Source organism: Theropithecus gelada, chromosome 3 (assembly GCF_003255815.1).
Source record: "Theropithecus gelada isolate Dixy chromosome 3, Tgel_1.0, whole genome shotgun sequence".
Lineage (NCBI taxonomy): Eukaryota > Metazoa > Chordata > Mammalia > Primates > Cercopithecidae > Theropithecus > Theropithecus gelada.
The window spans coordinates 163,550,959-163,578,572 of NC_037670.1; the positions used below are offsets into that span (position 1 = coordinate 163,550,959).

At 43.1% G+C, this 27,614-nt stretch overlaps 1 protein-coding gene across 4 annotated transcripts in view; it reads right to left on the minus strand.

Moving 5' to 3' along the window:
• Window positions 1-2,012: 2,012 nt before the first annotated feature.
• ZC3HAV1 (zinc finger CCCH-type containing, antiviral 1) overlaps window positions 2,013-27,614 on the minus strand; it is a 73,995-nt gene continuing 48,393 nt past the window's right edge. For 2 of the 4 annotated variants that reach the window (XM_025379762.1, XM_025379760.1), the window contains exons 8-13: window positions 24,169-24,289; window positions 20,394-20,496; window positions 13,939-14,029; window positions 12,694-12,824; window positions 12,186-12,316; window positions 2,013-6,334 (exon numbers count right to left, since the gene is read on the minus strand). In XM_025379762.1, coding sequence (XP_025235547.1) covers window positions 6,072-6,334; window positions 12,186-12,316; window positions 12,694-12,824; window positions 13,939-14,029; window positions 20,394-20,496; window positions 24,169-24,289 — 840 coding nt within the window. In that variant the 3' untranslated portion in view covers window positions 2,013-6,071. Of the gene's footprint in view, window positions 6,335-12,181; window positions 12,317-12,693; window positions 12,825-13,938; window positions 14,030-20,393; window positions 20,497-24,168; window positions 24,290-27,614 lie in introns of all 4 variants that reach the window. The other 2 variants (XM_025379763.1, XM_025379761.1) reach the window with 1 other exon arrangement.

Here is a 27,614-nt window from a genome sequence, read left to right on the forward strand (position 1 = left end):
AGACTCTGCAGCTGAACTTCCGGGTTTAGAATCTTGGTTCTGTTACTCAGTAGCCGTGACACCATGCACAGGTTATCTGACTCCTCAGCAGAGGTTTAGATCCTGGAGTCAGTGTGTGTGACATTTGAATCTGGGAATAAATAAGACCATTTATGGGGAAGTGCATAGAGGGGTAAAAAGGAAAGATCCCAGAGCAGACTGTTGAAGCGTGTGGGTTTTTCAGGAAGAAGAGGGTGACATTAGACGCCGGGCAGGTTCACAAGGGAATGGAAAGAGAAAACAGGAGGTTGAGATTGGGGGTGGTATTTTAGAATTGGAGCTTTTAAGATTTAAGCACTTCCTGGAACGTTCTGATGTCTCCTCCCACTCTGATTCTGAAGCTCATTCTCAAGCTTATGGTCACTCAGGCAGGCATGTGTAGCACGAGCTTTGCAGCCAGTCACTCTGGGGACATACACTGATATCACTGTTACAAATTCATCCGCTCTGGTCTTAACCTTCTAAATGAAACCTGCCTGTTATCCCCTGAACTCTTTCCAAAACATGTCCCAGAACATGGCCCCCATGGCGCTGGACACACACACTTAGCACTCAACTAAGTATTGCCTTTCATGGCAGTTCTCTTTACAGTAGCTAAGGTATGAGGGTATGAGTGGAAAGTGGTTGCTATGTAGCTTCATTTCTTTTTTCTTTTCCTTTTTTTTTTTTTTTTTTTTTTTGAGACAGAGTCTTGCTCTGTCACCCAGGCTGGAGTGCAGTGGCAGTCTTGACTCACTGCAACCTCCACCTACCGGGTTCAAGCCATTCTCCTGCCTCAGCCTCCCAAGTACCTGGGACTACAGGTGTGCGCCACCACGCCCAGCTAATTTTTGTATTTTTAGTAGAGACAGGGTTTCACCATGTTGGCCAGGATGGTCTCAATCTCTTGACTTCGTGATCCACCTGCCTCAGCCTCCCAAAGTGCTGGGATTATAGGCGTGAGCCACCGCACCCAGCCATAGCTTCATTTCTACCAAATGCTGGACTGAGGAATCCACCAGAAACTAGATAATGGCAGGTTTACTTGGGTGCACTATGACAAAGTAAATAAACTCATAGAAAAAAATAATCAAAAAACTCCAAGATCTGCTCATGCTTGGTTTGATAGCATTTTTGCGTGTTTGAATCTAGGTGCTTTGACAGCAATGACTTTGCTACACCATGCTTTATTTATATTGAGGTCCAAGTCAAATGGCAGTTTTACCTTCACTTTATCAAATCTCTGCTGCCATAGAACTTGCTCTCCCTCTCCATTTCCCTCACTCTCTCCCTGCTCCCTTCCCACTGAAAGCTTTGTGATTAAAAAAGATACTGAGGCCGGGTGAGGTGGCTCACACCTGTAATCCCAGCACTTTGGGAGGCCGAAGCCGGTGTATCACCTGAGGTCAGGAATTCAAGACCAGCCTGGCCAACGTGGTGAAACTTCATCTACACTAAAAATACAAAAATTAGCCAGGTGTGGTAGCAGGTGCCTGTAATCCCAGCTACTCAGGAGGCTGAGGTAGGAGAATTGCTTGAACTCAGGAGGTGGAGGTTGCAGTGAGCCGAGATTGCGCCACTGCACTCCAGCCTGGGTGACAGAGTGAGACTCCATCTCAAAAAAAAAAAAAAAAAAAAGGTAATGAGTAGGGAAGGGCTTTTGAAGGAGGAATGGCTGATACGGTAATTCTGCTTATCACCATTTATATTTTTAACTTTTGTGCCTCAACCTGGCCCTGTTCACACCCCTGAGACCAAAGGAAGAAAGGTATGTTAGCAGCTTTCAGCCCTTCCCTCTCTGATCCCCAGACAAAAGATGTGGGGGCCATCACCACCACCGTGCCTTGCCCAGGTGACTTGGTCATTGAGCCCTGGAATGATAAAGCTGGAAGGGGCAAAACTCATCATCTCTCTCCCATTGAATAACTGGTGTCTGCAGTTGATGATGTTTTTGGAGATACCTAGAAATAGATCAAATAAAGGCAATAGAACCAAATTATTTAACTCTTTTTATTAGACAGTACAAATTAAGCTTGAAGAACAAGAAGCAATACAACTCAACTATTGAAATATAAATAGTTGAGCTTAATTTATTCAACAAAATTTACCCAATATATCAGTGTACAAAGCATGCTGCTGGGCTGGGCATCAGGCGTGGCACAGCGAACAAGACAGACTGACTCACCCCTCAGGGGGCTTACATTCTAATGCGGAAAGCAGATAATTTCAGTTTGGATACATAATACAAATTATCAAAGCAAGGCGCCAAGTATTTTAAAAATAAGGAGTTCGGGAGGCAAGTATCTGACCTATTCTATAGAAGGACTCCTTAGGGAAGTAACAGTTGAGTCAATCTAAGGATGCTAGATATTCGCTAGGTCAGTGGAAAAAAATCTGTGGTTCTCACTATGGTCAGTGGGTTGTTGGTGGTTTCATAATAACTGGGGACTACTCCCGGCACTGAGTGGATGCAGCCAGGGAGAATGATGTCCTGCAGTGTGTGGGTTAGTGCCACACAACGAAGAATTATTCTGTACCCTGTACGACTGTCTAATGTCCTGCTGGACATTTATGTAGGACCTACAGCTTGTCCGAGAGAGTAACTCATTTGTTTTCTCTGAGACAATCTGTAATTTGTCTTGTCCTATTATCTTTAAGTAAGGTAACTTCGCTCTTTCTTTTCCCATACACAGATTATGTATATGGTCTGTTTTGACTTTACCCTAACACTGGTTTTCATTCTAGTGTCCCCCATCCCTCTAGTTTCATTTTCCTGTACTTGTTTACAGGAAGTAGCCGCTAATCGGCTCTTAAATCCAAACCTACTCATTACAAGGAAGAGTAAACATCTGTCTGTTTCAAACAGCGGAGTCATGCCTGAGCATTTACATAATGAAATTCATCTTCTTTTCATTATAAATTTCTTCTTTTCTATTTCTCCTTAATAAGAGAGTTAGGGCATTAAATTGATTTTTTAAGAAATTCATGTGTGTAAGTAGATTGTATTATCTATGAGTCATTTCAGGACAGCAAAGAGAATGTTACAAAATATCTGCTCTGAAAAGGGTGAATAGATCTGATAGGGTTTGTGGTTGTCACCATGACTGGGCGTGGGGGTGGGTGCGCTACCAGCATTTAGTATGTGAGAGCCGAGTATGCAGAACATCTTGCAATACACTGGACAGTTCCTCACAATAAGAAATTATTCTGCACCCTATACGAATTTTGAATGTCTCACCAGACATTCATGTATGACATATAGCTCGTCTGCAAGAATATATCCTCACTTTCTCCACTTCGACAATCTGTACATTTTCTTGCATAGTATCTTTATTTCAATAAAGGTTATTTCGTTCTTTCTCTTATATACAAATAAGTATTGTCATATGCAAAGAAGTTACTGTATCCCTAGTTTTTATTCTAATGTCCACCCGTATCCCTGCTTTTACATTTTCCCGCATAGGGACTGATCTCCTACCTTCTAAGTTCAAATTGATGCATTATAAATAGTTGTAAGCATCTGACTACTTCATTAGGTCTTCAGTTACAGTTTTACCCAAGTTAGGTACCTTTTTTTTCCTCTTTATGTTAATATTAGTTTTATTTAATTTTTAATTTATTTCTAAAATTGTGTGTAGGTGGAGCATATTACCTCTGAATTGGATTTGGAGGATAATAAAGAAGATGTATTTGTATTTGTCATTTAGAAAAAAAAAGGCAGAAATGCCCATTGAGAACCACTGAACTAGCTAAAAATGGGAACCACAAAACTGAAAGAAAGCCAGAGTGGCTTGTGCAGAAGAAACTAAATGATAGAGGGGTAGGGGAGGGAGAGATCACATGGGGCCACGACAGCGGTTTTGAACTTTATCCTGAAGACTTGATTTATGTTTTGCATGTGCATTACTAAGTAAATTTTAAAAAATATAACCTTCTTGCTCTGAAGAAAACACAGCAAACAACTTAGAAGGGGAACAGAGATATTTAAAAGGTAAAACTAGATTTAGAAACTGCTTAGATGTTTATCAGGAGGGAGAGGAAGGAGTCAAAGATGACTTCCGGATTTCTGTTTGAGCCAATGGGTAGATGGTGATGCTATTCACTTACATACAGATCCTGGGAGAGGAACAGATTCATGTGAGGGAAGTAGATGGAGAGTTCCACTTTGGACATGTTGAATCAAAGATGCCTGTGAAATATCCAGCTAGTGGTGTCTAATGGGCTGTTGGAAAGAGTTGGACAAACTGCGCCCCTACAATGTGAGGGTCAAGTTCAGAAAATGAACGCTCCAAAACGAAAGCTACCATGAAAGAAATAAGTCAATGAGAATAAGCATTTGTGGTAACCCTCCCAGCAAATAACTCTACTCTAAAAAATCTCTCTCTAATTTTTTTACTGGTGGAGCCGTTTAAGCCAAGGAGTTTGGAGATCTCTGTGATGATCCAAAATCTGACTAATATAAAATCAACTCTGATGCTAGTGAAATCTGACTTATAACATGTCTGCTAGAAGAAATTACTACAGGAAACTTTAGTGACTGGTAAGGAATGTTGAAAAGGGAAAATCAGAAGGAAAAAGCTGGTTCATAAGAAGGAAGGAAATATTGGTCCAAGCACGTCAAGGGCTCTAAGTAAAAACCGATGGTACTACAATTCCATATCATCCATTACATTTGGAAAAAGAAGCTCCTGGTAAGCACAGGGCCTCTTTGGGATATTGTTCTTTGTTCTGATTCTGTGCTCACCAGGAAACAAATGTCATCCCCGTCGGGGGCCCGTCCTTCAGTAGGAACGGCCCTGCTCCTAGGTTCTTGGCTCATTTGCCAAGACTACAATAGCACTCGCATTTATCAGTTATGCTTGTGTGAAGCTGGTTATTGCAATTCATTGTTCTCAAAATACTTTCATGAAAAGCCTGACCCGAGAAAAAGCCTTCTCTGTAATCATATTAATTAGAACATAAATGTCTACTTTGCCATAATTATACAAAGAGCCCAAATGGGCAATTAACTCCAGTTGGTTGCTTCTCTCTGAGCCATACTTGCCAGCTCTTATTACCGCATTCCAGAGAGAGTGAGCCTGGATGGAGCTGGTCCCCTAAATAAATGTAGCGATAAAGAAATGGGTGCTCCAAATCAGTTTCATCAGAACGATGAGGTACAGTACTGCAGCTATGTCTGCAATAGCATTTCAACTTTACTTTTCTTTCCCTAGCATGTCCTTAAGCATTTTCTTCCCAGTTTTTCATAATCTTTCTTCTAAAGCTGTAATGTCTTATATCCTTAATAGGCATGTTTAGATTTCTCCCAAATTTTCCAAATTAACCTTTCTTTCAATGTAACCAAAACAAAACCATGGCATACAGTAAACTAAAAGGGTAGACAGGAGGGAAAGGTTGCTGCAATTACAGAAAATTTAGAAATCAAACTTTACCAGTTACATCTGAGACAAGACAAACTTTCCAACACATTGGAATCATCAGAAGGACTTTAAAAAATACGACTGCCAGCAGGGCGTGGTGGCTCACGCCTGTAATCCTAACACTTTGGGAGGCCAAGGCGGGCGGATTGCCTAAGCTCAGGAGTTTGAGACCAGCCTGGGCAACACAGTGAATTCCTGTCTCTACTAAAAAAATACAAAAACTTAGCTGGGCGTGGCAGTGTGTGTCTGTAGTTCCAGCTACTTGGGAGGCTGAGGCAGGAGAATTGCTTGAATCCGGGAGGCAGAGGTTGCAGTGAGCCGAGATTGCGGCACAGCACTCCAGCCTGGGCAATGGAGTGAGGCTCCATCTCCAAAAAAAAAAAAAAAAAAATACAACTGCCTGTCGCTGAAGCCCAGAAATGATTTCATTGGCATGGGGGGCAACCTGGGCATCAGAATTTGTTTAAAACTTCCCAGATGATTCAAATGTGTAGTGAAGTTTGGGGACCACTGATCTAAGGCATTAGATAACTGGGCAGGAAAATATAAAACTTTAACTCCTGTCTGGGGCAATTTAGTTCTGTAAGGGAACAGAATGGTTATGGCATCCTTCTGACGCTGTATTCATCGGTTCTAACTAATCACGCAGTGTTTGTCTGCATCAGTATATTCAATCACATATTGTGGGTAAATCTGATCTTTCTCAAAGATGACAAAAACGGAGGGATTCAACCTGGTATCCACACAGCTGTTGTACTGCTGAGGAGGGCTCATGTACGACACATTTCCTTCAATAAAATTTCCAACCAGAACTCGGGCTACAAACATAACGATGTTTTTGGCATCATATGGGCAATTTTTGTGGGAATAGATGGCATCTTTTGCAAAGTAACTTCCTAGAAAGAATCAGAAAGAAAGGTTAAGACATATTATAAAAGAAGGTATGCAGTTTATAAGATTAGTTATACATAGTCAGATGGGCGTGGACTAAGCATATGTCAATAATACCTTACTGATACTTACAAACTTTTCTTTGCACTTAAAAACATCTTCGCGATGCAGGGAAACTTAAATACAGTATATAACCCTATAGAAATGACTGAGGAATATTTGCTACAGTGCAGAGCTCATGCTGATAGTGTGACCCATTGGGTGCAATGACCAAATGAGAATGACACAGTGGCCCAATTCATGCAATTCACCCAGTGTGAACTGAATTGAGCCAACTTGAAACTGATGAGTCAGTTGATGCTTTGTCCTCTCTAAAACAACCTCAGATTATGATTGCTGCTTCCATACACAGCAGACCAACAATTTCCTGCCAAGTTAAGATTTTTATTTTTATCATTGTCAAGTGCTACTCTGGGCAGGTGCAGTGGCTCATGTCTGTAATCCCAGTATTATGGGAGGTTGAGGCGGGTGGATCACTTGAACCTAGGAATTTAAGACCAGCCTGGGCAACATGGGGAGACTCCATCTCTACAAAAAATTTAAAAATTAGCCGGGCATGGTGGTGTGCACTTATAATCCCAGCTACTCAGGAAGCTGAGGCAGGATTGATTGAGCCCAGGAAGCTGAGGCTGCAGTAAGCTAGAATCACACCACTGCACTCCAGCCTGGGCAACAGAGTGAGACTCTATCAAAAAATACAAATAATATTTTTTAAGAAAGCTACTCTGTCATTTCTTTTTTTTTTTTTTTTTTTTGAGACAGAGTCTCGCTCTGTCACCCAGGCTGGAGTGCAATGGCGCAATCTTGGCTCACTGCAAGCTCCGCCTCCCAGGTTCACGCCATTCTCTTGCCTCAGCCTCCCACGTAGCTGGACTACAGGCGCCCGCCACCACACCGGGCTCATTTTTTGTATTTTTAGTAGAGACGGGGTTTCACCGTGTTAGCCAGGATGGTCTCAATCTCCTGACCTCGTGATCTGCCCACCTCGGCCTCCTAAAGTGCTGGGATTACAGGCGTGAGCCACTGCGCCCGGCCGGGGCTACTCTGTCATTTTAAAGACCATGAGTAGATATTACCAACTCCAATTTCCATGCAAGAATCAATAAGTAAAATGAATTTATCTGTGGTAACAAATGTTTAATATACTTTGCATTTACTTTTTGTTCTTTTTATCATTTTATAGTTAGATGTTTCAATTCCAGAAACATTGCTTATCCTGAATAGGTCAGATACTAGATATTCTGTGCACATAATGTTCTACTATATTTAAAGTGAAATATGGAAGTCTACCTATACTGACCTACCACATCCAATCCCACCCCTCTTCCCAAAACAGTTTATGGCTGGTGGGAATTCTTTCACACCTGTTTCTATGCATTCACATACATATATGTGCATATACTCTAATATAGTTTTATGGTGGTTTATTTGTTCATAGATAGGATCATAATATATGAACTGTTCTATTTGTTCATAGATAGGATCATAATATATGAACTGTTCTACAACTTTTTTTTCCACTTTAGTCCTGGAAGTCTTACTATGTCACTGCATTCAACTCTCTCTCTCTCTTTTTTTTTTTTTTTTGCTGTTGTTGTTGTTGTTGTTTTTGAGACAGGGTCTCTGTCGTCTGTCGCCCAGGCTGAAGTGCAGTGGTGCAATCTTGGCTCACTGCAGGCTTGACGTCCTGGGCTCAAGCAATCTTCCCACCTCAGCCTCTAATTCTAATTGGTGTGAGGCAACAGCTCGTTGTGGTTTTAATTTGCATTTCCCTGATGATTAATGATGTTGAGCATTTTTTCATGAACTCATTGGCCATTTGTATTTCTTCTTTTGAGAAATGTCTATTCAAGTCTTTTGCTCATTTTTGAAACTTTTATTTGCACGTATTTTATGCTGAATTTATTCCTGTGCCATAAGTTTTTGCTTCTTCAGTATCTTCTGGGATAGTTTTTTCTTCCGGGCACCTCCTCTTCTGGTTTAAGAACACGGTGTTCTTTTTCAGTGAAGATTGTCTCTATATGGCAGGGGGAGCTCAGGCATGAGTTAATCCAACCATGAGCTCTGGAAGTCAGGTGGCACATCTTTGGTGCTTTGTTCACCTGAATATCCTTGATGACCAGAGAATCTATAGCTCAACCCTTAAGTTCAGCATTACTTTCTGCATTTTTAAGTGTGTACATCAAAAATTCAACTCTTTTTGGGTCACCAACTGTGTGCCCAGCCCCACTGTTTGGCCTGGGCACTCCTACCAACTCCACCCTTGGAACGCTGGCATGGTACACATTGTTTCTATACAGCGACATCTTTTGGACACTTGCTGGCTTTTCATATAGGCATACTCTTGATGGCCTGGGCAGTCTCATGGGTGTTCTGAAAGTGAACATGAAGATTTGAACCTCTTTATTTGCATGATTTCATGGAGTTTTCTGGGTCAAGTGAACAGCGAACCATTTCACAGATCACCTCAGGCCACTTATGGGAACAGCTTGCGCATTTTAAAATCGGGTTGTTTGTTCTCTTGCTGTTGAATTGTTTGAGTTCCTTATACATTTTGGATATTAATCCCTTATCAGATGTATGGCATGCAAATATTTTCTTCCACTCTGTGGGTTTGTCTGTTCACTTTGTTAATTGTTTCCTTTGCTGTGGAGAAGCTGTTTAGTTTGATGCCGTTTGTCGATTTTTGTTTTCATTGCATCAGTTTTTTTTATAACACATGTAATCTGGAATCTGTATTTTCTTTTTTTAAAATTCCCTTTATTGTGTTAAGAAACTTCATTTCTATTCCTACATTTCTAAGTGCTTTTTTTTTTTTCTTTTTTGAGACAGTTTTCCTCTGTAGCTGAGGCTGGAGTGCAGTAGCAGGATCTCGGATCACTGCAGCCTCCCCTTCTTGTGATCAATCAACTCTCGTGGCTCAGCCTCCCGAGTAGCCAGGACTACAGGCATGTGCCACCACGCCTGACTTTGTATTTTTATTAGAGAGGGGGTTTCACCATGTTGGTCAGGCTGGTCTCAAACTCCTGACCTTAGGTGATTCACCCACCTCGGCCTCCCAAAGTGCTGGGATTACAGGAATGAGCCACAGTGCCTAGCCTAACATTTCATTTTTTAGGATAAATATTTGTTTGGATTCTAACATAGGACAGACCTGTAAGAAACTGATGGGTTTTAATTTCACCTGTTATATGTCACTCAAGATGGTTACATTTCCCATTTCCTTCAAACACTTCTAGGTAAGTTTCACTGATACATTTAAACTTAATAAACTTATGAAATCTCATCAGTAAATTCATTCCCCAGCTTGAAACCTTTCATTAGTTTCCCATGCCCTTACAGTCAAGGTTAGCTCTTTATGGTCATATCTTGTACCACTTCTCCCTTCTCCACTATGTGGTGACTCTACAAGGCAGGGGAATCCTACTCTAGCCCAATCTTTGGGAACACCTCTCTAGCTGGGTTAGCTGTCCACAGGACCTGTTCTTTTTTTTTGAGATGGAGTCTTGCTCTGTCGCCCAGGCTGGTGTGCAGTGGCACGATTTTGGCTCACTGCAACCTCTGCCTCCCGGGTTCAAGGGATTATCCTGCCTCAGCCTCCCAAGTAGCTGGGATTACAGGCACATGCCACTGCACCCAGCTAATTTTTGTATTTTTAGTAGAGATGGGGTTTCACCATGTTGACCAGGCTGGTCTTGAACTCCTGACCTCAAGTGATCTGCCTGCCTCAATCTCCCAAAGTGCTGGGATTATGGGCGTGAACTACCACACCTGGACCTATTATTTCTCTCTATAGCAGCCCGACATTTGCAATCATTTAATTTTTTTTTTTTTTTTTGAGACAAAGTATAGCTCTATTGCCCAGGCTGGAGTGCAATGGCAAAATCACAGCTCACTGCAGCCTCAAACTTCGGGCTCAAGCAATCCTCCCACCTCAGCCTCCTGAGTAGATGAGACTACAGGCATGTGCCACCACGCCCAGGTAATTAAAAACATTTTTTTGTAATTAAAACAAAAAATTAGGGTCTCAGGCCGGGCGCGGTGGCTCAAGCCTGTAATCCCAGCACTTTGGGAGGCCGAGACGGGCGGATCACGAGGTCAGGAGATCGAGACCATCCTGGCTAACATGGTGAAACCCCGTCTCTACTAAAAAATACAAAAAACTAGCCGGGCGCGGTGGCGGGCGCCTGTAGTCCCAGCTACTCGGAAGGCTGAGGCAGGAGAATGGCGTGAACCCGGGAGGCGGAGCTTGCAGTGAGCAGAGATCCGGCCACTGCACTCCAGCCTGGGCGGCAGAGCGAGACTCCGTCTCAAAAAAAAAAAAAAAAAAAAAAAATTAGGGTCTCGCCATGTTGCCCAAGCTGGTCTCCAACTCCTGGGCTCAGCCTCCCAAAGTACAATCATTTAATTAATTACGAACTTGCTCACCACTGTGTACCCACCATCTAGTATACAGAAGACACTCAAAAATATTTGCTGACTGACTGACTGACTGACTGACTTCTTGCCTTTTGGGGCAAGAATTGAATTTAATCCTAGTTGTATGAGTTGAATTCACTTTGAATCTGTGATAAACTATTACTTATTTCCTAAAGATGAGTGATTTTCAGTTTGGTTTGTTTGTTTTTAAAAGTTGCATGCAGGCTGGTCGCAGTGGCTCATGCCTGTAATCCCAGCACTTTGGGAGGCGGAGGCAGGCAGATCACCTGAGGTCAGGAGTTCTAGACCAGCCTGACCAACATGGAGAAACCCCATCTCTACTGAAAATACAAAATTAGCTGGGCGTGGTGGCGCATGCCTGTAATCCCAGCTACTTGGGAGGCTGATGCAGGAGAGTCGCTTGAACCCAGGAGGCGGAGGTTGCAGTGAACTGAGATTGAGCCATTGTACTCCAGCCTGGGCAACGAGAGCAAAACTCTGTCTCAAAAAAAAAAAAAGAAAAGAAAAGAAAAGAAAAAGAAAGAAAAAAAAAAAAGAGTTGCATGCATCACGCCTGAAATCCCAGCACTTTGGCAGGCCAAGGTAGGTGGATCATTTGAGCTCAGGAGTTGAGACCAGCCTTGGCAACATGGCGAAACTCTGTCTCTACAAAAAATGCAAAAAAAAAAAAAAAAAAAAAAATTAGCTGGATGTGGTGGCACACACCTGTTGTCCCAGTTATTTGAGGGGCTGAGGTGGTAGCATCACTTGAGCCCAGGAGGTCGAGGCTGCAGTGAGCCAAGATTGCCACCCAGCCTGGGTGACAAAGTGAGACCCTGTCTCAAAAAAAAAAAAAAAAAATTTGCATGCAGGAGTTTAGGAGCAAAAAGAAAGAGCTATAAAGATTTTTTGTGTGGGCACACCTGTGACACTTCAGACCCAGGTGACCCAATGTGGCCTAAGATGGGGAGAGGCCTCTTCTCCCTATCTTTAATTAAAACCAGTCTGTGACAACTGAAGCTTCAAATAGCTTTGCAGGCAGGGACATGGGTTCAGAAAGAGCCACAGCCAGAAGTGAGTAGTAATGGTAGACAAGACCAACAGATGGAGTAGTTTACTAGCACGTACAAGGACTTTGGTCAGTCCCAGAAAGCAAACAGAAGACAGGAGTGGGACTAAGGTCCAGCAATCAAGCTCCAAGCCAACTGATTCACTCTCATTTCAGCATTTGATATTACCGTGAGCTTATTATCTCTCCAGGACCACTAGAGCCTGGACACTCTAGTTAATACAAAATAATTACATATACCTCCTAATAGAAGTTCGTATAAAGCCTGAGTTATGATTCTACTAGTGCGTCTCTATCCCGGCACTAACCTTTTCCATATTTGGTTTCATGAGTTTCATGCAGGGCCCAGTCAAAATTATTCGCACAGATAGATTCCACATAGGCACGACTTGTCGCATAAAATAGGAGGCTTTCTTCTTCCTTCAACTGTGATTTCTTCCTAATATAGGAAACGTGAGACTTAACACTGAGACATCCCCTTCCCACTCCAGTTCATAACATTAATCCCAGCTAAAGTCTAATCATCTAAAAATCTCATTCCATCTGCTTTCACAGTGGAGCTACTAACTTTAAGGCAGCAGCTGTACAATAATAAATTTATGAAAACTTTCAAAAGATAGACACATGAAATCATTGAATTGTAAAACAGTAAGGCTGAGAGAGAGAAGCCAGAGTTGATACAATGAAAGAAAAAGACTAGAGCCTGAAGGAACTGTTGACTATTAAAATAAATCAGTGAATATAAATCTCAAAGGACGGATGTTAACTAATCCTTTCCAGTTTTATGCAAAGAAACATGATAACGTGGCCACCAACCGTGTAAATTTATCCAGGAGCTCTAGGTTCTCGATCTTCTTTATCTTTTCAATCTTGAAATTCTTCATGGAAGCTTTAAAATGCTCACTTACTTTGACATATTCCGGATGTAGATGATGGATCTCTGATAACTAATAAAGTTTAAAAATATATAAATGTGAAATAGGTAACATTTAAAGCATGATACATCCACATATGTGCCCCTCTATGCCATGAAGTATTGTTACCAGGGTTCTTTCTAACAGCAGATAGGATGAGCTGGCTCAGGGTTCCCACATCTGCCAATTCATTCTCGTCATTAACCAGACAGGCAGCGGGCCTGTCTGTCCAGGCCAACTGAAAGCTAGCAAAGCACTATGCCTAAGGGAAAAGGGAAGTCCCCAGCAGTATGATTCAGTCCAGTAACCTCTTCCCAATGCAGGGCAAGAGGAATTGAGGTGCCATGCAGTCCAAGTAGACCAGCCTGCACAAAAGCTGAAGCCAGCATGGGGAGGCTAAGCTATCTAGGAAAAGTTGTGTTCCAACTAGGTTAAGTGACAAAGTGAAGCACAGTTTGTTGGACTCCCATAGAAACTTGTTAATTGTAACAAACGGACAAGTCACTTTTACTCCGTGAGTTCTAGTTTTCTCGTCCATAAAATAGAGATACTAATATCCATCTCACATGACCATTGTGAGGATCTGCCCAAATGAGACTGTGTGTGGCTGAACTCTGGAAACAATGAGGTGCCCTACGGCACTTAGGTGATCTCTGGGAAAGAGAACCATTAGATGTCTGCCTTCCAACCTTGATCTAAGAGTGTTTTGTTGTTGTTGTTGTTTGTTTTTTGGAGACGGAGTCTCGCTCTGTCACCCAGGCCGGAGCTCAGCGGGCAGGAGTGCAGTGGCGTGATCTCAGTTCACTGCAACCTCTGCCTCCCGGGTACAGGCGATTCTCCTGTCTCAGCCTCCCAAGTAGCCGGGACTACAGGCACACGCCGCCATGCCCAGTCAATTTTTTTGCATTTTCGGTAGAGACGGGATTTCACCGTGTTGCCCAGGCTGGTTTCGAACTCCTGAGCTCAGGCATTCCACCTGCCTCGGCCTCCCAAAATGCTAGGATTACAGGTGTGAGCCACTGTACCCGGCCGATCTAAGAGTTTTGCAGGAGCAATTCATTCATCCAGACAAACACACACACTTGTAGCAAAGTACTTTTTCTAACTTTTAATGTATTCATCCACCAAACATGTAAAAACCAAGTACCTTATATTTATTTGAGGATAGGAAGCAAAGGTCCTCCTGAGGAAGAAAGGTCGCAGTTAAAGACACTGACGAGGTCTGTGCTGGCTGACGGCTACAAATAAAGAGAAAGAAATCACTTAACTCTCTGCTCCACAGGTCCAAGTGACCTTTTCTCTTAACTTCCAGCCACTAGGCCAAGGATGCCTAGAGAAATACACAATATTTATTTCTGTATTTTTGTCTGGACTACATCCTCGCATATTCCTGGTATAGATGTACCAGTAATCATGTCTTTTAAAAATGCTGCAACTATTCATAATCGGTCAATTAAATGCCATTTTCCTATTGATTTAAAATGTAAAAACATCTTTTTCATATTTCGGCTCAACTTTCAAAGGTCCTAATGTGTTAGCATTAAGCAAATGTGTCTTACAGCTTCTTGGTCAAAGGATAAACAATTAAATATATTAGGAATTTAGAGGAAAGAATTCTGCCTTTCCAGTATGAACTATATTTCAGGGTAACCATACCTGAGAAATAATTCTTTTTTTTTTTCTTTTTTTTTTTTTTTTTTGAGACGGAGTCTCGCTGTGTCGCCCAGGCTGGAGTGCAGTGGCCGGATCTCAGCTCACTGCAAGCTCCGCCTCCCGGGTTTTTACGCCATTCTCCTGCCTCAGCCTCCCGAGTAGCCGGGACTACAGGCGCCTGCCACCTCGCCCGGCTAGTTTTTCGTATTTTTTAGTAGAGACGGGGTTTCACCGTGTTAGCCAGGATGGTCTCGAACTCCTGACCTCGTGATCCGCCCGTCTCGGCCTCCCAAAGTGCTGGGATTACAGGCTTGAGCCACCGCGCCCGGCCTTTTTTTTTTTTTTTCTATTCCATAGAACCTAAAGCTACCAGAAAAATTCTTCTTCATAGATGAATCGCACTAATAGCTGCAAAAGAGTTGATAGAATTAGAAAACCACCATTTGGCAATACCTAATGACATCATGGTTCTAAACAATCATTATCATTAGCTACTAAAACCATTAAGTGAAAGATTAGATGAATAGTATAGTGGAATGATCAGACTGGAATGTCCTGAACCTACTCTGTGATCTCCATCACTAAAAATAGGACAATCAGACACTATATATCTCTTCAGAAGATGGGACAGGATCACTGGTACAAAGCCATCAATTGTATAGTATACTTGACTCAAAACTGAACCTAAATCTAATCAGTTCTCTAAATCTAATGGTCAATTTATAGAAATTACACATCATATGACCCCACAAGGAAACAATTTGCTAATTTGTTTTGAGACAGAGTTTCACTCTGTCACCCAGGCATGGCTCACTATATCCTCAGCCTCCTGGGCCCAAGTGATCCTCCCACCTCAGCCTCCCAAAGTGCTAGGATTCTAAGCGTGAGCCAGCATGCCAGGTCAATTTGCTATATTTTGAATTTGGAAAATTCTATAGGTCAAATCACCTAATTGTTGTTTTTATTGTTGTTTTGTTTGTTTGTTTGTCGGTTTTTTGAGACAGAGTCTCACTCTGTTGCCCAGGCAGTTGTGCAAACACAGCTCAACCTCCTGAGCTCAAGCGATCCTCCCACATCAACCTCTTGAGTAGCTGGGACCACAAGTGTGTACCACCACACTTGTCTAACTTTTTAAAAAGTTTTTGTAGAGATGGGGTCTCACCATGTTGCCCAAGAGGGTTTTGAACTCCTGGGCTCAAGCAATCCTTCTGCCTCGGCCTCCCAAAGTGCTGGGATTATAGGCATGAGCCACCACACTAGGCCTATCTAGTTTCTTAAAAAATGAAATTGCATGAAAAAAGTAGAGGAGGGGAAACTGTAGCAGACTAAAAGATGTTTATGACACAAATCAACCAAATGCAATGTACAGACCCTGCTTAGATACTGATTGCAACACATCAACTCTAAATAGTCATTGTTTAAGACAATTGGAAAACATAAAACGTGAACTGGGTATTAGATGATATTAAGGAATTATCATTAACTTTGTTACATAGGTTAATGATATTGTATAATGTTTTTTAAAACCTCTTACCTGTTAGGAACACACCTAATACATATACAGGGAAATGATAACATGTATTGGATTTACATTAAAATATTCCAGCAAAAGAAGAAAAGTTAGGCCAGGTGTGGTGGCTCATGCCTATAATCCCAACACTTTGGGAGGCCGAAGCAGGAAGATTGCTTGAGCTCTGAAGTTCAAGACCAGCCTGAGCAACATGGTGGGACTCCCCCACTCATCTCTAGAAACATTTTTTAAAAATTATCCAGGTGTGGTGGTGCATGGCTGTAGTCCCAGCTACTCGGGAGGCTAAGGCATGAGGATCACTTGAATCTGGGTGGTTGAGGCTGCAGTGAGCCACGATGGCACCACTGCACTCTAACCCGCATGCAGAGTTCCATTCTTTCTCAAAGAAATAAAAAAGTTGAGAGGTGATGGTAGTAACAATATTGTTACTACTACCACAAATCTGTTACAAAGATAGTAAAATATTGACAGTGTTTAAGTTAGATGACAGGTACACAGGGGTTTGTCATCAATTCTTTGCACTTTATGTTTGAAATTTTCCATGATCAAAACAATTATATTTTTAAAAATAAATGCTTGAAGGAAAAAACTATTTCAAGAAGAAGACAACTCATTAGAATGACAAAGATTGGCCCCAATTTATCTCTATTTTAAGGTCAGGTTTCCATTCCGGATTTGTATAACGCGGGATAGACTGCATGAATATGTTGTAAACTCTCATGAACAGTGACGTGTGCTATAGTTCACTTCTATATCCCACTGTAGTCCAGGATAGTACGCCAGCCCTTATTCTATCCTACAGCAAGTGTGTCTCCTTGGGCTGGTGAGAGCAGGATTAAAGTTGGTTCTCTGCATGACCCACTCCCTCCAACCCTCCCTCACTAACATGTTTTTCTCAAATTTTTTTTTTATTCATGTGGCTATTTATTATCACTACGTGCCATGCATTATACAACATATTCCAAGACAGCCTGGGCAACATGGAGAAACCATGTCTCTATTTAAAAATACAAAAATGACTGTGGCCGGGCGCGGTGGCTCAAGCCTGTAATCCCAGCACTTTGGGAGGCCGAGACGGGTGGATCACGAGGTCGGGAGATCGAGACCATCCTGGCTAACACGGTAAAACCCCGTCTCTACTAAAAAAATACAAAAAACTAGCCGGGCGAGGTGGCGGGCGCCTGTAGTCCCAGCTACTCGGGAGGCTGAGGCAGGAGAATGGCGTGAACCCGGGAGGCGGAGCTTGCAGTGAGCTGAGATCCGGCCACTGCACTCCAGCCTGGGCGACAGAGCGAGACTCCGTCTCAAAAAAAAAAAATAAATAAATAAATAAATAAAATAAAAATAAAATAAAAATAAAAATACAAAAATGAGCCAGGTGCAGTGGTGTGCACCCATAGTCCTAGTTACTTGGGTGGCTGCAGTGGGAGGATCACCTGAGTCCGAGAGGTTGAGGCTGCAGTGAGCTGTGATTGCCTCACTGCACCCCAGCAACCTAACCCCCCAACCGAAAAAAAAAAAAAAACACCAAAATATTTCGAGAGCTCTGAGGAGCTGATAATTGAGATTGGTGGGCAGGGAGGGAGAAGGGAAGAGGAAGGAAGGTTGTGCTAGAGACATTTACACGAGTAACTGTATTACAAGGTAGAAGTGGGTAAGTACTATAAGGGAATCTCGAGTGTTCCTGGAGGGCACAGGAGAATTGGAAGAGAGTCACGAGGAATGTTATAGTATGGGAAGGTGGCATTCCAGCTAAATCATGAGGGATGCTGTATTCATCTGAATGATGGGAAGGAGTATTTCTGGAAAGGGGAAGAGCAAATGGAGAAGCATGAAGCAACTCTGACATATGGAAGTTCTCGAGATTGACAGTGGCTGACTACAGGAGCTCTCTGGAAATGCCACACACCAGTTTTTTCCCCTAGAAATATACGTGCACAGAAAGAACCATCCAGCTTGGAGTCAAGGTCTTCTATACTTTCCATAGTTCCTACTGTCCAGAAGGGCCATAAAGCATGGTCTCACTAGTTGAGACTAATTGGGAATATCTGAATTGTTAAAAAATCAAAATTACCAGAACTTAAAAAAAAAAAAATAGGCAGTTTTGTTGCTTTAAGGAAGGACAGTTGCAACACACTATTGTGAAGACATCCTGCCAGAACCATTGTAACAAATGGAAAGCAGCTCTGATGATCTCATTCATTGGCTGAATGTGAACAGCCCCTCCCCAGCCTCCTACTCTGCCTTTTCTTCCCCTACCTAACATTTGTCAGGAACTGAAACAGTTATTGCCTCATCCACCAGAATGTAAGCTCCTGTAAGGGCATGAGCTTCACTCCTCTCTTCCCGAAACCCTGAAATATTCTTTTTACTTTATTCATTTGAATATTTAAACTACAGGAAGGGGCCAAGTGCAGTGGATAATGCCTGTCATCCCAGCACTTTGGGAGGCCAAGGCAGGTGGATCACCTGAGGTCAAGAGTTTGAGACCAGCCTGGCCCTCATGGTGAAACCCCGTCTCTACTAAAAATACAAAAATTAGCTGGGCATAGTGGCGGGCGCCTGTGGTCCCAGCTACTCAGGAGGTTTAGGCACGAGAATCACTTCAACCAGGGAGGCAGAGGTTGCAGTGAGCTGAGATCGTGCCACTGCACTCCAACCTGGGCAATAGAATGAGACTCTGTCAAAAAAAAAAAAAAAATTACTGGAAGGGACTTTAGATAGCCACATCAATCAGATTCTAATTCTTGGGAAATCAACTTGAGAAATTCAGAGAAAATCAGGCAGTTAGTGGCAGAAGATAAGGCTGAAGGGCTATGCAGGTTGGAATTATGAATTAGAATTAAGTCAACTTAATTATATATAGTTACTAAGTCTATTAATAGCAGGGGAATAAAAATAATAATAACCAGAACACTTAACATTTACTGAACACCTGATGAGTGTTTGGAATGTGTTACCCAAGCAGCCGTGAGGAAGGTATTATTATTATATATATATTTTTTCTTTTTTGGAGATGGAGTCTTGCTTTGTCGCCCAGGCTGGAGTGCAGTGGCACAATCTTGGCTCACTGCAAGCTCCACCTCCCGGGTTCACGCCATTCTCCTGCCTCAGCCTCCCGAGTACCTGGGACTACAGGCGCCCGCCACCACGCCTGGCTAATTTTTTTGTATTTTTTTTAGTAGAGACAAGGTTTCACCGTGTTAGCCAAGATGGTCTTCATCTCCTGACCTCGTGATCCGCCCGTCTCGGCCTCCCAAAGTGCTGGGATTACAGGCGTGAGCCACCGTGCCCAGCCGAGGTAGGTATTATTATTAAGCCCATTTTACAGACAAGGATATACAGTGTGATTCATTTGTCCAAATCCACACAGCTAATGGGTGGCAGGGTGGAATCTGAACCTAGGTGAGCTAGATCCAGCGTCCAGGCTGTTAACCTGGTCCCAAGAAAGAATCTTTGACTCTAGGCTGCTCCAGTTCGAAAGCAGAATTGGAAGCAGCTCCCCTTCCTGAGGCCCTGATACAGCTCAGTTTCCATTCTTAGATTCTTGCGAGTTGTTTTCCATATGACCTCAGAGTTATTTATCTTTTCAGTAACTTCCCTTTTTCATCAAATAGCTTGAATTCTTACAACCAAAAGAACCTAGTTAGAATGCCTTGATATTATACTTCTCTTGAAGCCTATTTTATATAATCACACATCACCCAGAAAAAAAATATCCAACTCCAAAAGTGTTCATGAACAATGTAGAGTTTACTGAGCAGTTCACAAGGAGAGTTACAACGAATCCCCCACGGCAACATTTCCTTTAAAATCCCTTCAATCAACATGATCTGTCTCCAAAGCCTTTGCTCTAACAGCTAGCTCATCCCTTTTTTCTCTCTCTCTCCGCCCCTCATCCTCTATAAATCATGTAGGAAAACAAGACACCCAAAAGGATTCACAGCAAAGCCAGGCATGGTGGCTCACGGCTGTAATCCCAGCACTTTGGGAGACTGAGGTACGAGGATCACTTGAGCTCAGGAGTTCGAGACCAGCCTGGGCAACAAAGTGAGACCCCATCTCTAAAAAAAAAAGAATCCACAGCAAAACAAAAACCTAGTACATATGATTATTCCTTAGGCATGCCACATCAATCCAGCTCTTCACAGCTGGAGAAGCTAAAGCCCAGAGTATTTAAGAGACTTGCTCAGACTTCCCTTTCAGAAAGAAAATTCATTTTCTGATCTAGTATCCTTTCAGTCACACCACGCTGCTTAACAAGCATCTTACTCATAGAGAATGCAAATGGAAACTGCAGAGTAATGCAAGCAGGAACTTTTCAGGGAAACAGGCTCCAGATTCACGAGTGACTTGGTGAGCCCAGGGCATGACCATCTCAAGCATCTGTCAGCAAACAGCTGCTTCAGAACACTTACTCTGGCCCTCTCTTCATCTGCTGCACATCCCTCTGAGACACAAATTTTGGTCTTCTGATGACATCCTTTTGAGTTTTGGAAGCTTTGTTTGTCTGAATCATCCCTTTGGACAGAAGAAAGTAAATAAAAGAATCAAGATCAGTTCTAGAAAATGACTTCTTGTTATTTTGCAGAGGCTATTTACACAGCAAATATTTGAGACTGACCCGTTTGTAAACGAATAGAGAAAATCCTTTGGGATGAGAATTGCTTGCAGTAAAAGACTTGTATCCTTCACTGCCATTAGTAGAAGGCTCAGAAAGCAAAGGAGTGAATGAATATTCAGGAATTAATCTAATCTTTAAATCCAAGTTGCATGGTAAAAGAGGAGAGATGGGGCAGCCAAATAACAAGACACCATCCTTGCAAGCTTCCCTGCACCAGACATCAGTGATTGCGGGTTGGAATCTGGTAGCTGTCTTGAAGGGTTCTCTTCTACATCAAGTGTGAAATATCATTTTCAATTCATGCTGTAAACCTCAGTCCAAACTGCAACCAGAGTGATCCCTTCAAAAAGTAAATCATAATACATTGCTAGTGAGAGTGTAAAATGAAACCACCACGTTGGAAAACAGTTTGGTGGCTTCTTATACAGTTAAACATGCACTCCTATATGATTTAGCAATCCCATTTCTAGGTGTTTACCCAAGAGAAATGAAAACCTCTATCCACCCAAAGACATGCATATGAATGTTCACGGCAGCATTACTATGATAACCAAAAAGTAGAAATAACCTAAATGTCCATCAGCTGGTAAACAAAGTATGGAATAGCCTTACAATTACTTATTACTTATTCCTCAGTAATAAAAGAGGAACAACTACCATACATGCAGCAATGCGGGTGAGTCTAGAAAACATTATTCACAGTGAAAGAAGTCAGCCACGTGCAACAACATACCTACTGCAAGCATTTATGAATATCAAGTTCTAGAACAGGTAAAACAGGGACAGAAAGCAAATCAGCAATAGCCTGTGAGGGGGATAAAGTGAGGTGTATATGGTGTTGCTGGGGAGACTGATTGCAAAGAGACGTAAGGAAACTTTTGGGATTGATGGAAATGCTCTATATCCTGCTTAGGGTGGTGGTTACATGCATTTGTCAATACTCATCCAACTGCACTCTTAAAATAGGAAACAAACATAAACCACACACACACACACACACACAAATAGGATCATGCCACAACACTGCTCAAAATCTTCCCAGGGCCTCCGCCTAATAAAATATCCAAGTTTCTATCTCTGCTCTCATCTCTTACAGACCATCTACCTGTTCTGCGAAACTTCAAGCTGGTCTGTACCTTCCAGCCTTAGCCTTAGTTCTTCCTTCTCCTGGAGCGCCCTCCTTCCCACACACAGGCAGAGGCTGCTCTATAAAAGTAAGTGCTGTCCCACTGACTCCTCCATTCTCTGGCCGCTTCCTGGTACTGTTTCATTTTCTCAGCAACTGTTACCACTTTTTGATAGGGCCCGACTTGTTTACTTGATCATTGTCTCTCATCACCCTTTTGAGTATAGGCTCGAAGAGCAACTTCACCACTGTATCCCAGCACCCACAGCAGTAGCCAGTACACAGCTGGCACTCAGATACTAGCTTAATGCATTACAGAATACACTGGCAGTCTAGTTAAGAAATAGACAAAGGCGGCTGGGCGCAGTGGCTCACGCCTGTAATCCCAACACTTTGGGAGGTTGAGGCAGGTGGATCAAGAGGTCAGGAGTTCGAGACCATCCTGGCTAACACGGTGAAACCCCATCTCTACTAAAAATACAAAAAATTAACCAGGCGTGGTGGCACACAGCTATAGTCCCAGCTACTTGGGAGGCTGAGGCAGGAGAATCGCTTGAACCTGGGAGGCAGAGGTTGCAGTGAGCCGAGATTGCACCATTGCACTCCACCCTGGCGACAAAGCGAGACACCATCTCAAGGAAAAAAAAAGAAAAAAGAAAAGAAAAAGCCATCTGGAACACTATAAACTGCTCTGAACTGGTTTATACGAACCAATCAAACAGAAGTCGCTGGAAAAATTACTCTAGATTCAGGAACAAAGTCTATTGGCTCTCATCTCTCCACCACCCTTTTAAACCATAAAAACAATACAATACCACCTAAGAATTGCTTGTAATTTAAGTCATTTTTAATTCTACCACCCAATATAATAGATTTTAATTTTTCATTATTATCTTCCAGTCTTGGCCCACAGGCATGCATTGCTGCAATCATGCACATTGATTTTTGGTTGTTTTTTTTTAACTTTCCTATTTTAAATATAAACAGAAAATTTCAGAAACATAAATTTGGGGTTCTGGCTGAGCACTATGGCTCATGCCTGTAATCCCAGCATTTTGGGAGGTTGAGGTGGGAGGATCGCTTGAGCTCAGGAGTTTAAGATCAGCCTGGGCAACATAGTGAGACCCCCATCTCTACAAAAAATTTAAAAATTAGCTGGGCATGGTGGCATGCACCTGTACTCCCAGTTAGTTGGGAGGCTGAGGTGAGAGCTTGAGCTGGGGAGGTTGAAGCTGTAGTGAGCCGTGATGGTGCCACTGCACTCTAGCCTGCGTGATGGAGCGGGACCCTGTCTCAAAAAAAAAAAAAAAAAGCGTTCTGCCTTTTTCATTTAACAATACCAAATTTTGCTTTTCCTATCTGGTTTTCATATCTAAATCTTTAACAAGTGCCAAATACGCCACTGAAATTTAATACCCTAGTTTATTTAGTCACCACTGTGCTGGTACACAGACTGGTCCTACTTTTAGTACTGTAGGTGCTGGTATTGGTCTAGTATTCTTCAGTCACACCATGCTGCTTAACAAGCACCTTACTTTATGCCTATAGCTTTTTCCCCCCTTCTTCTAGTGAATTATTTCCTAAGAAAGGCTCCTGAGGGAATGAAAAGACAAACATATTAGCAAATTTTCATGTTACTTGACATGTACTGCCAGACTGTTTTTCCAAATACTTGGTATAATGGTCCTTGTAAAAGCTACATCATCTAATGCCCACTAAGTGGTACAGGATCCAACTGCAGGTACCATCTGGGAATTCAGGGACCTAAGAAAGGCTCCTTTACCTCTTCCAAAGCACCTGCAGGTCCCAAAAGGGCAAGTACTTGATCATGTGCAGGGGGTGCCTGATGGGATGGTACCTTCAGAAGGAGGGCAGTTCCTGCCCTGATATCTAACTAAACACAGCAGGTAGATTGGCAGCAGCTCACCGGAAGACCTTTCTACAGTGGCTCCAATAAACATGGTGGAAGGCAAAGTACTTTAATCAATATGATGATGGAACCACTGACCTAGACGATAAAGCCTAAAAGAAACAGCAAGTTTCTAAAACTCTGAAGGTATCCAAAAGCCCAAGGCCTCTACTGTAGTCACCAGCACCTGAAATATTGCCTCTGTCTGGGCATCTGCCCAGCCAGAATCAGAAACAGCATAGCAGAGCTGGAAGTACCCCCAAGACTACTTAGTCTGAGCTCCTGAATTTGCAGTTGAGAGAAGTGGGCCTAGATAGGCCAGGTGCCCCTCCTAGGGGAGCAGAGCAAGTGTTCGTCAGAGCCAGAGCTCTAGAACTCAGGTCTCCTGATGGCCATAGCTTGCACTCCCCCGCCTTGCTAAATCTTGACCTTGACCCTGGCCATAGCAATGCATACCCACTCTGCTCCCACTCCCACGTGTGCACTGCAGGCGGATTTCAATGACACACCACACTGCCAAACACAGAAACTCACCTTGGAAACTCAGCTCATAGTTCCGTGAGCCCGCCTGAAATTGCACAACTCCCCTCGGATAGGATTGATAGAGAGACTCCAGGTATAAAGAGTCGATGTTTGAACTTTTCTGATTGTCTTTCTAATTGGAAAAAAAAAATAAAAGGTAAAGAGTTCAGGGTAGGTTTTTAGGAAATCTCTACTGTTACATGATTTCATTTTAGTAACGGGATGTGAACAGGAGTGCATTTTGCTTCCCAAACCAGATTGTAAGAGCTTCCAGCTCAGGGCTATGTCACAAACTTCTGTGGTCTTCTCCATCATAGTACCTAAGAGTCTATCCTGCAGAAACTCACTACACGCTTGGGGGATGCCTGAAAAATGTAGCTTTTTGCAATACTCTTTTACAGCAGCCAAATGTATAGAGCAACTTGCATCTCCTCTTTTGTGATGCTGCATCGGCATCTGCCATCTAACAGAATCTGACACTGACTCTTACATGAAATAGAACATTGTGGGCTATTCTAGCCACGCACAGTTTACAGTTGTCATGAGGGGAAGTAAAGAAAGACTATCTGCTCCTCGTCCAAACTCCAATAGTTGCAGTGTTCAAATATAAATAACCGAACCCTCTCCTCTGTCCTGAACCAGAGTAAGTAAATAAAATTGGCCAAGCCTCCTGCTAGCCAGCTAACTGAAAATGCACTTGGATTTGCCACTAACAGGAGCTATAATGAAAGGGATGAGGCGGCTGGGTACTGTGGCTCACGCCTGTAATCCTAGCACTTTGGGAGGCTGAGGTGGGTGGATCACGAGGTCAAGAGATCACGACCATCCTGGCCAACATGGTGAAACCCTGTCTGTACTAAAAATTCAAAAATTAACCGGGCGTGGTGGCGGGTGCCTGTAGTCCCAGCTACTCGGGAGGCTGAGGCAGGAGAATCACTTAAACTTGGGAAGCAGAGGTTGCAGTGAGCCAAGATTGTGCCATTGCAGAGCCTGGCGACAGAACGAGACTCCATCTCAAAAAAAAAAAAAAAAAAAAGAAAAAAAAAAAAAAAGAAAAGAGGAAGGAAGGAAGGAAGGAAGGAAAGTAGGAAGAAAGGGAGGGAGGGAGGGAGGGAGGAAGGAAGGAAGGAAGGAAGGAAGGAAGGAAGGAAGGAAGGAAGGAAGGAAGGAAAGAAGGAAGGGATGAGGCATACCCCGCAAATGTAAAGCTATAATCTCTAGTCTCAAAGCATATAGAAAGCATGCAAACATCAGAATGGGTGGTAAAAGGGAAATGAGTTGATTTTAGAAAGGGGGCAGGCTAGGCCACTGATCCACTGCCCTCATTCCAGCTGCCACCCTGGCCAATCAGGGGAGACTAGATGTACACCCCTAACAGCAGGGGTTCCCTGTATATAATGGTGAGGAGACACTTGTTTCCTGTGATTTAGAACAAAGGAGTTAATGACAGCAAATTTTTCCAGGCAGCCGTGGTGGGGAGGGGCTCACAGTTCCTTTTCTTAATGACATTCCAGACTCTTGGGCTTTCAGCTAGACCCACACCCCTTCCTCTTCCCTAATGGAAATGCCTGCTGGTTGTAAGCAGAGGGCAACAGAATGAAAGTGTCTAAGGAAAATGTCCTGGACAGAGAAAGGCCTGAGCTGGGTCTCTTTATCCTGGAGTGGAGCATGGTGGGACCAGAAAGCAGTGTTCAAATATTTGTACACAGGGCAAAGTGGCAATAAACTTGAATGTGTTTCAGGAGGTAGAACCAGTACTAAGGGTGGAAGGGACAACGATGCTGACTTTAGCAGAATGTTCTAACTTACAGCAGCCAACAATTAATTCATATCATGAAGATGCTTGTTGCCACAGCTGTGTGGATAGTATCTATCAGAGCGATTGTAAAAGAGATTGCTGCTGTGTTTCGATGGTGCCTGGTAAACCCTATGCCTTCCTCGGGCAAAACACCTCTGGCATGATGTGGGGCGGGTGGAACAGCTTTGGCACCTTGATATCCCCTGGTTTGACCACTAACTGAATCGCTTCCCAATTTCCCATCCCTACAGCTGAAGTCCTGTATCCATCCACTGCCTGCTCAGCTCTGTAAAACCCACTCTGTTCCTCACTTAAAAGGCCAGAGACTTTCAAACTTTTTTTTTTTTTTTTTTTTTTGAGACGGAGTCTCGCTCTGTCGCCCGGGCTGGAGTGCAGTGGCCGGATCTCAGCTCACTGCAAGCTCCCCCTCCCGGGTTCACGCCATTCTCCGGCCTCAGCCTCCTGAGTAGCTGGGACTACAGACGCCCGCCACCTCGCCCGGCTAGTTTTTTGTATTTCTTAATAGAGACGGGGTTTCACTGTGTTAGCCAGGATGGTCTCGATCTCCTGACCTCGTGATCCGCCCGTCTCGGCCTCCCAAAGTGCTGGGATTACAGGCTTGAGCCACCGCGCCCGGCCGACTTTCAAACTTTGACATACATGTGAGTGCCCCAGAGATCATATTAAAGTACAGATATGATTCTGGGAAGTTGGGGACGATTTAGATTCCATACTTCAGCCAGCTCCTGGGTGACGCTGAGGCTGATGCTGCTGGTCTGTGGACCTCACTTTGACTAGCAAGGCTCTAGGGTCTAGACCAGTGCTGTTCACTAGAACATTCTGTGGTGATGAAAATGTTCTCTGCGCTGTCCTAGATGATATGTAGGGGAGGCAAAATTAATTTCTTTCTTTCTTTCCTTCTTTTTCTTTCTTTTCTTTCTTTTTTTTTTTTTTTTTGAGACAGGGTCTCCCTCTCCCTCTGTTGCCCAGGCTGGAGTGCAGTGGCACAATCTTGGCTCACTGCAACCTCCGCCTCCTGGGTTCAAGGGATTCTCCTGCCTCAGCCTACTGAGTAGCTGGGATTACAAGCGCATGTCACCACACCCCAGCTAATTTTTGTATTTTTAGTAGAGATGGGGTTTCACTGTATTGATCAGGCTGGTTTCGAACTCCTCAGGTGATCTGCCTGCCTCGGCCTCCCAAAGTGCTGGGATTACAGGTGTGAGCTACAGCACCCGGCCAGGGAAGCAAAATTTCACCTCTACCCTTTTACAGTATTTTGGCTGGATCTGAGCGTTAAATTGACATAAGACCACGATAGGAATGACAGTGGAGACTCAGGATAGGGCAGGTTGGGAGGCGAGTAGATGATGAAAAATTACTTAATGGGTACAGTGTATATTATTCAGGTGAGGGACACCCTAAAAGCCCTGACTTTACTACTAGGTAATCTATGCATATAACAAAATTACATTTGTACTCCATAAATTTATATACAAAAAGACCAACAGGAGAAAAGCATACACGTTCATTTAATACAAGTTTTACATGGCATAGGAGACTTCACAAGAAAGTGAAGACCCAAAGCTGCAGTTAGAGATAAACACTTGTATTGAATTAGACAAAGAGTCATGGATTATGAAAATGGGATGAGACAAAG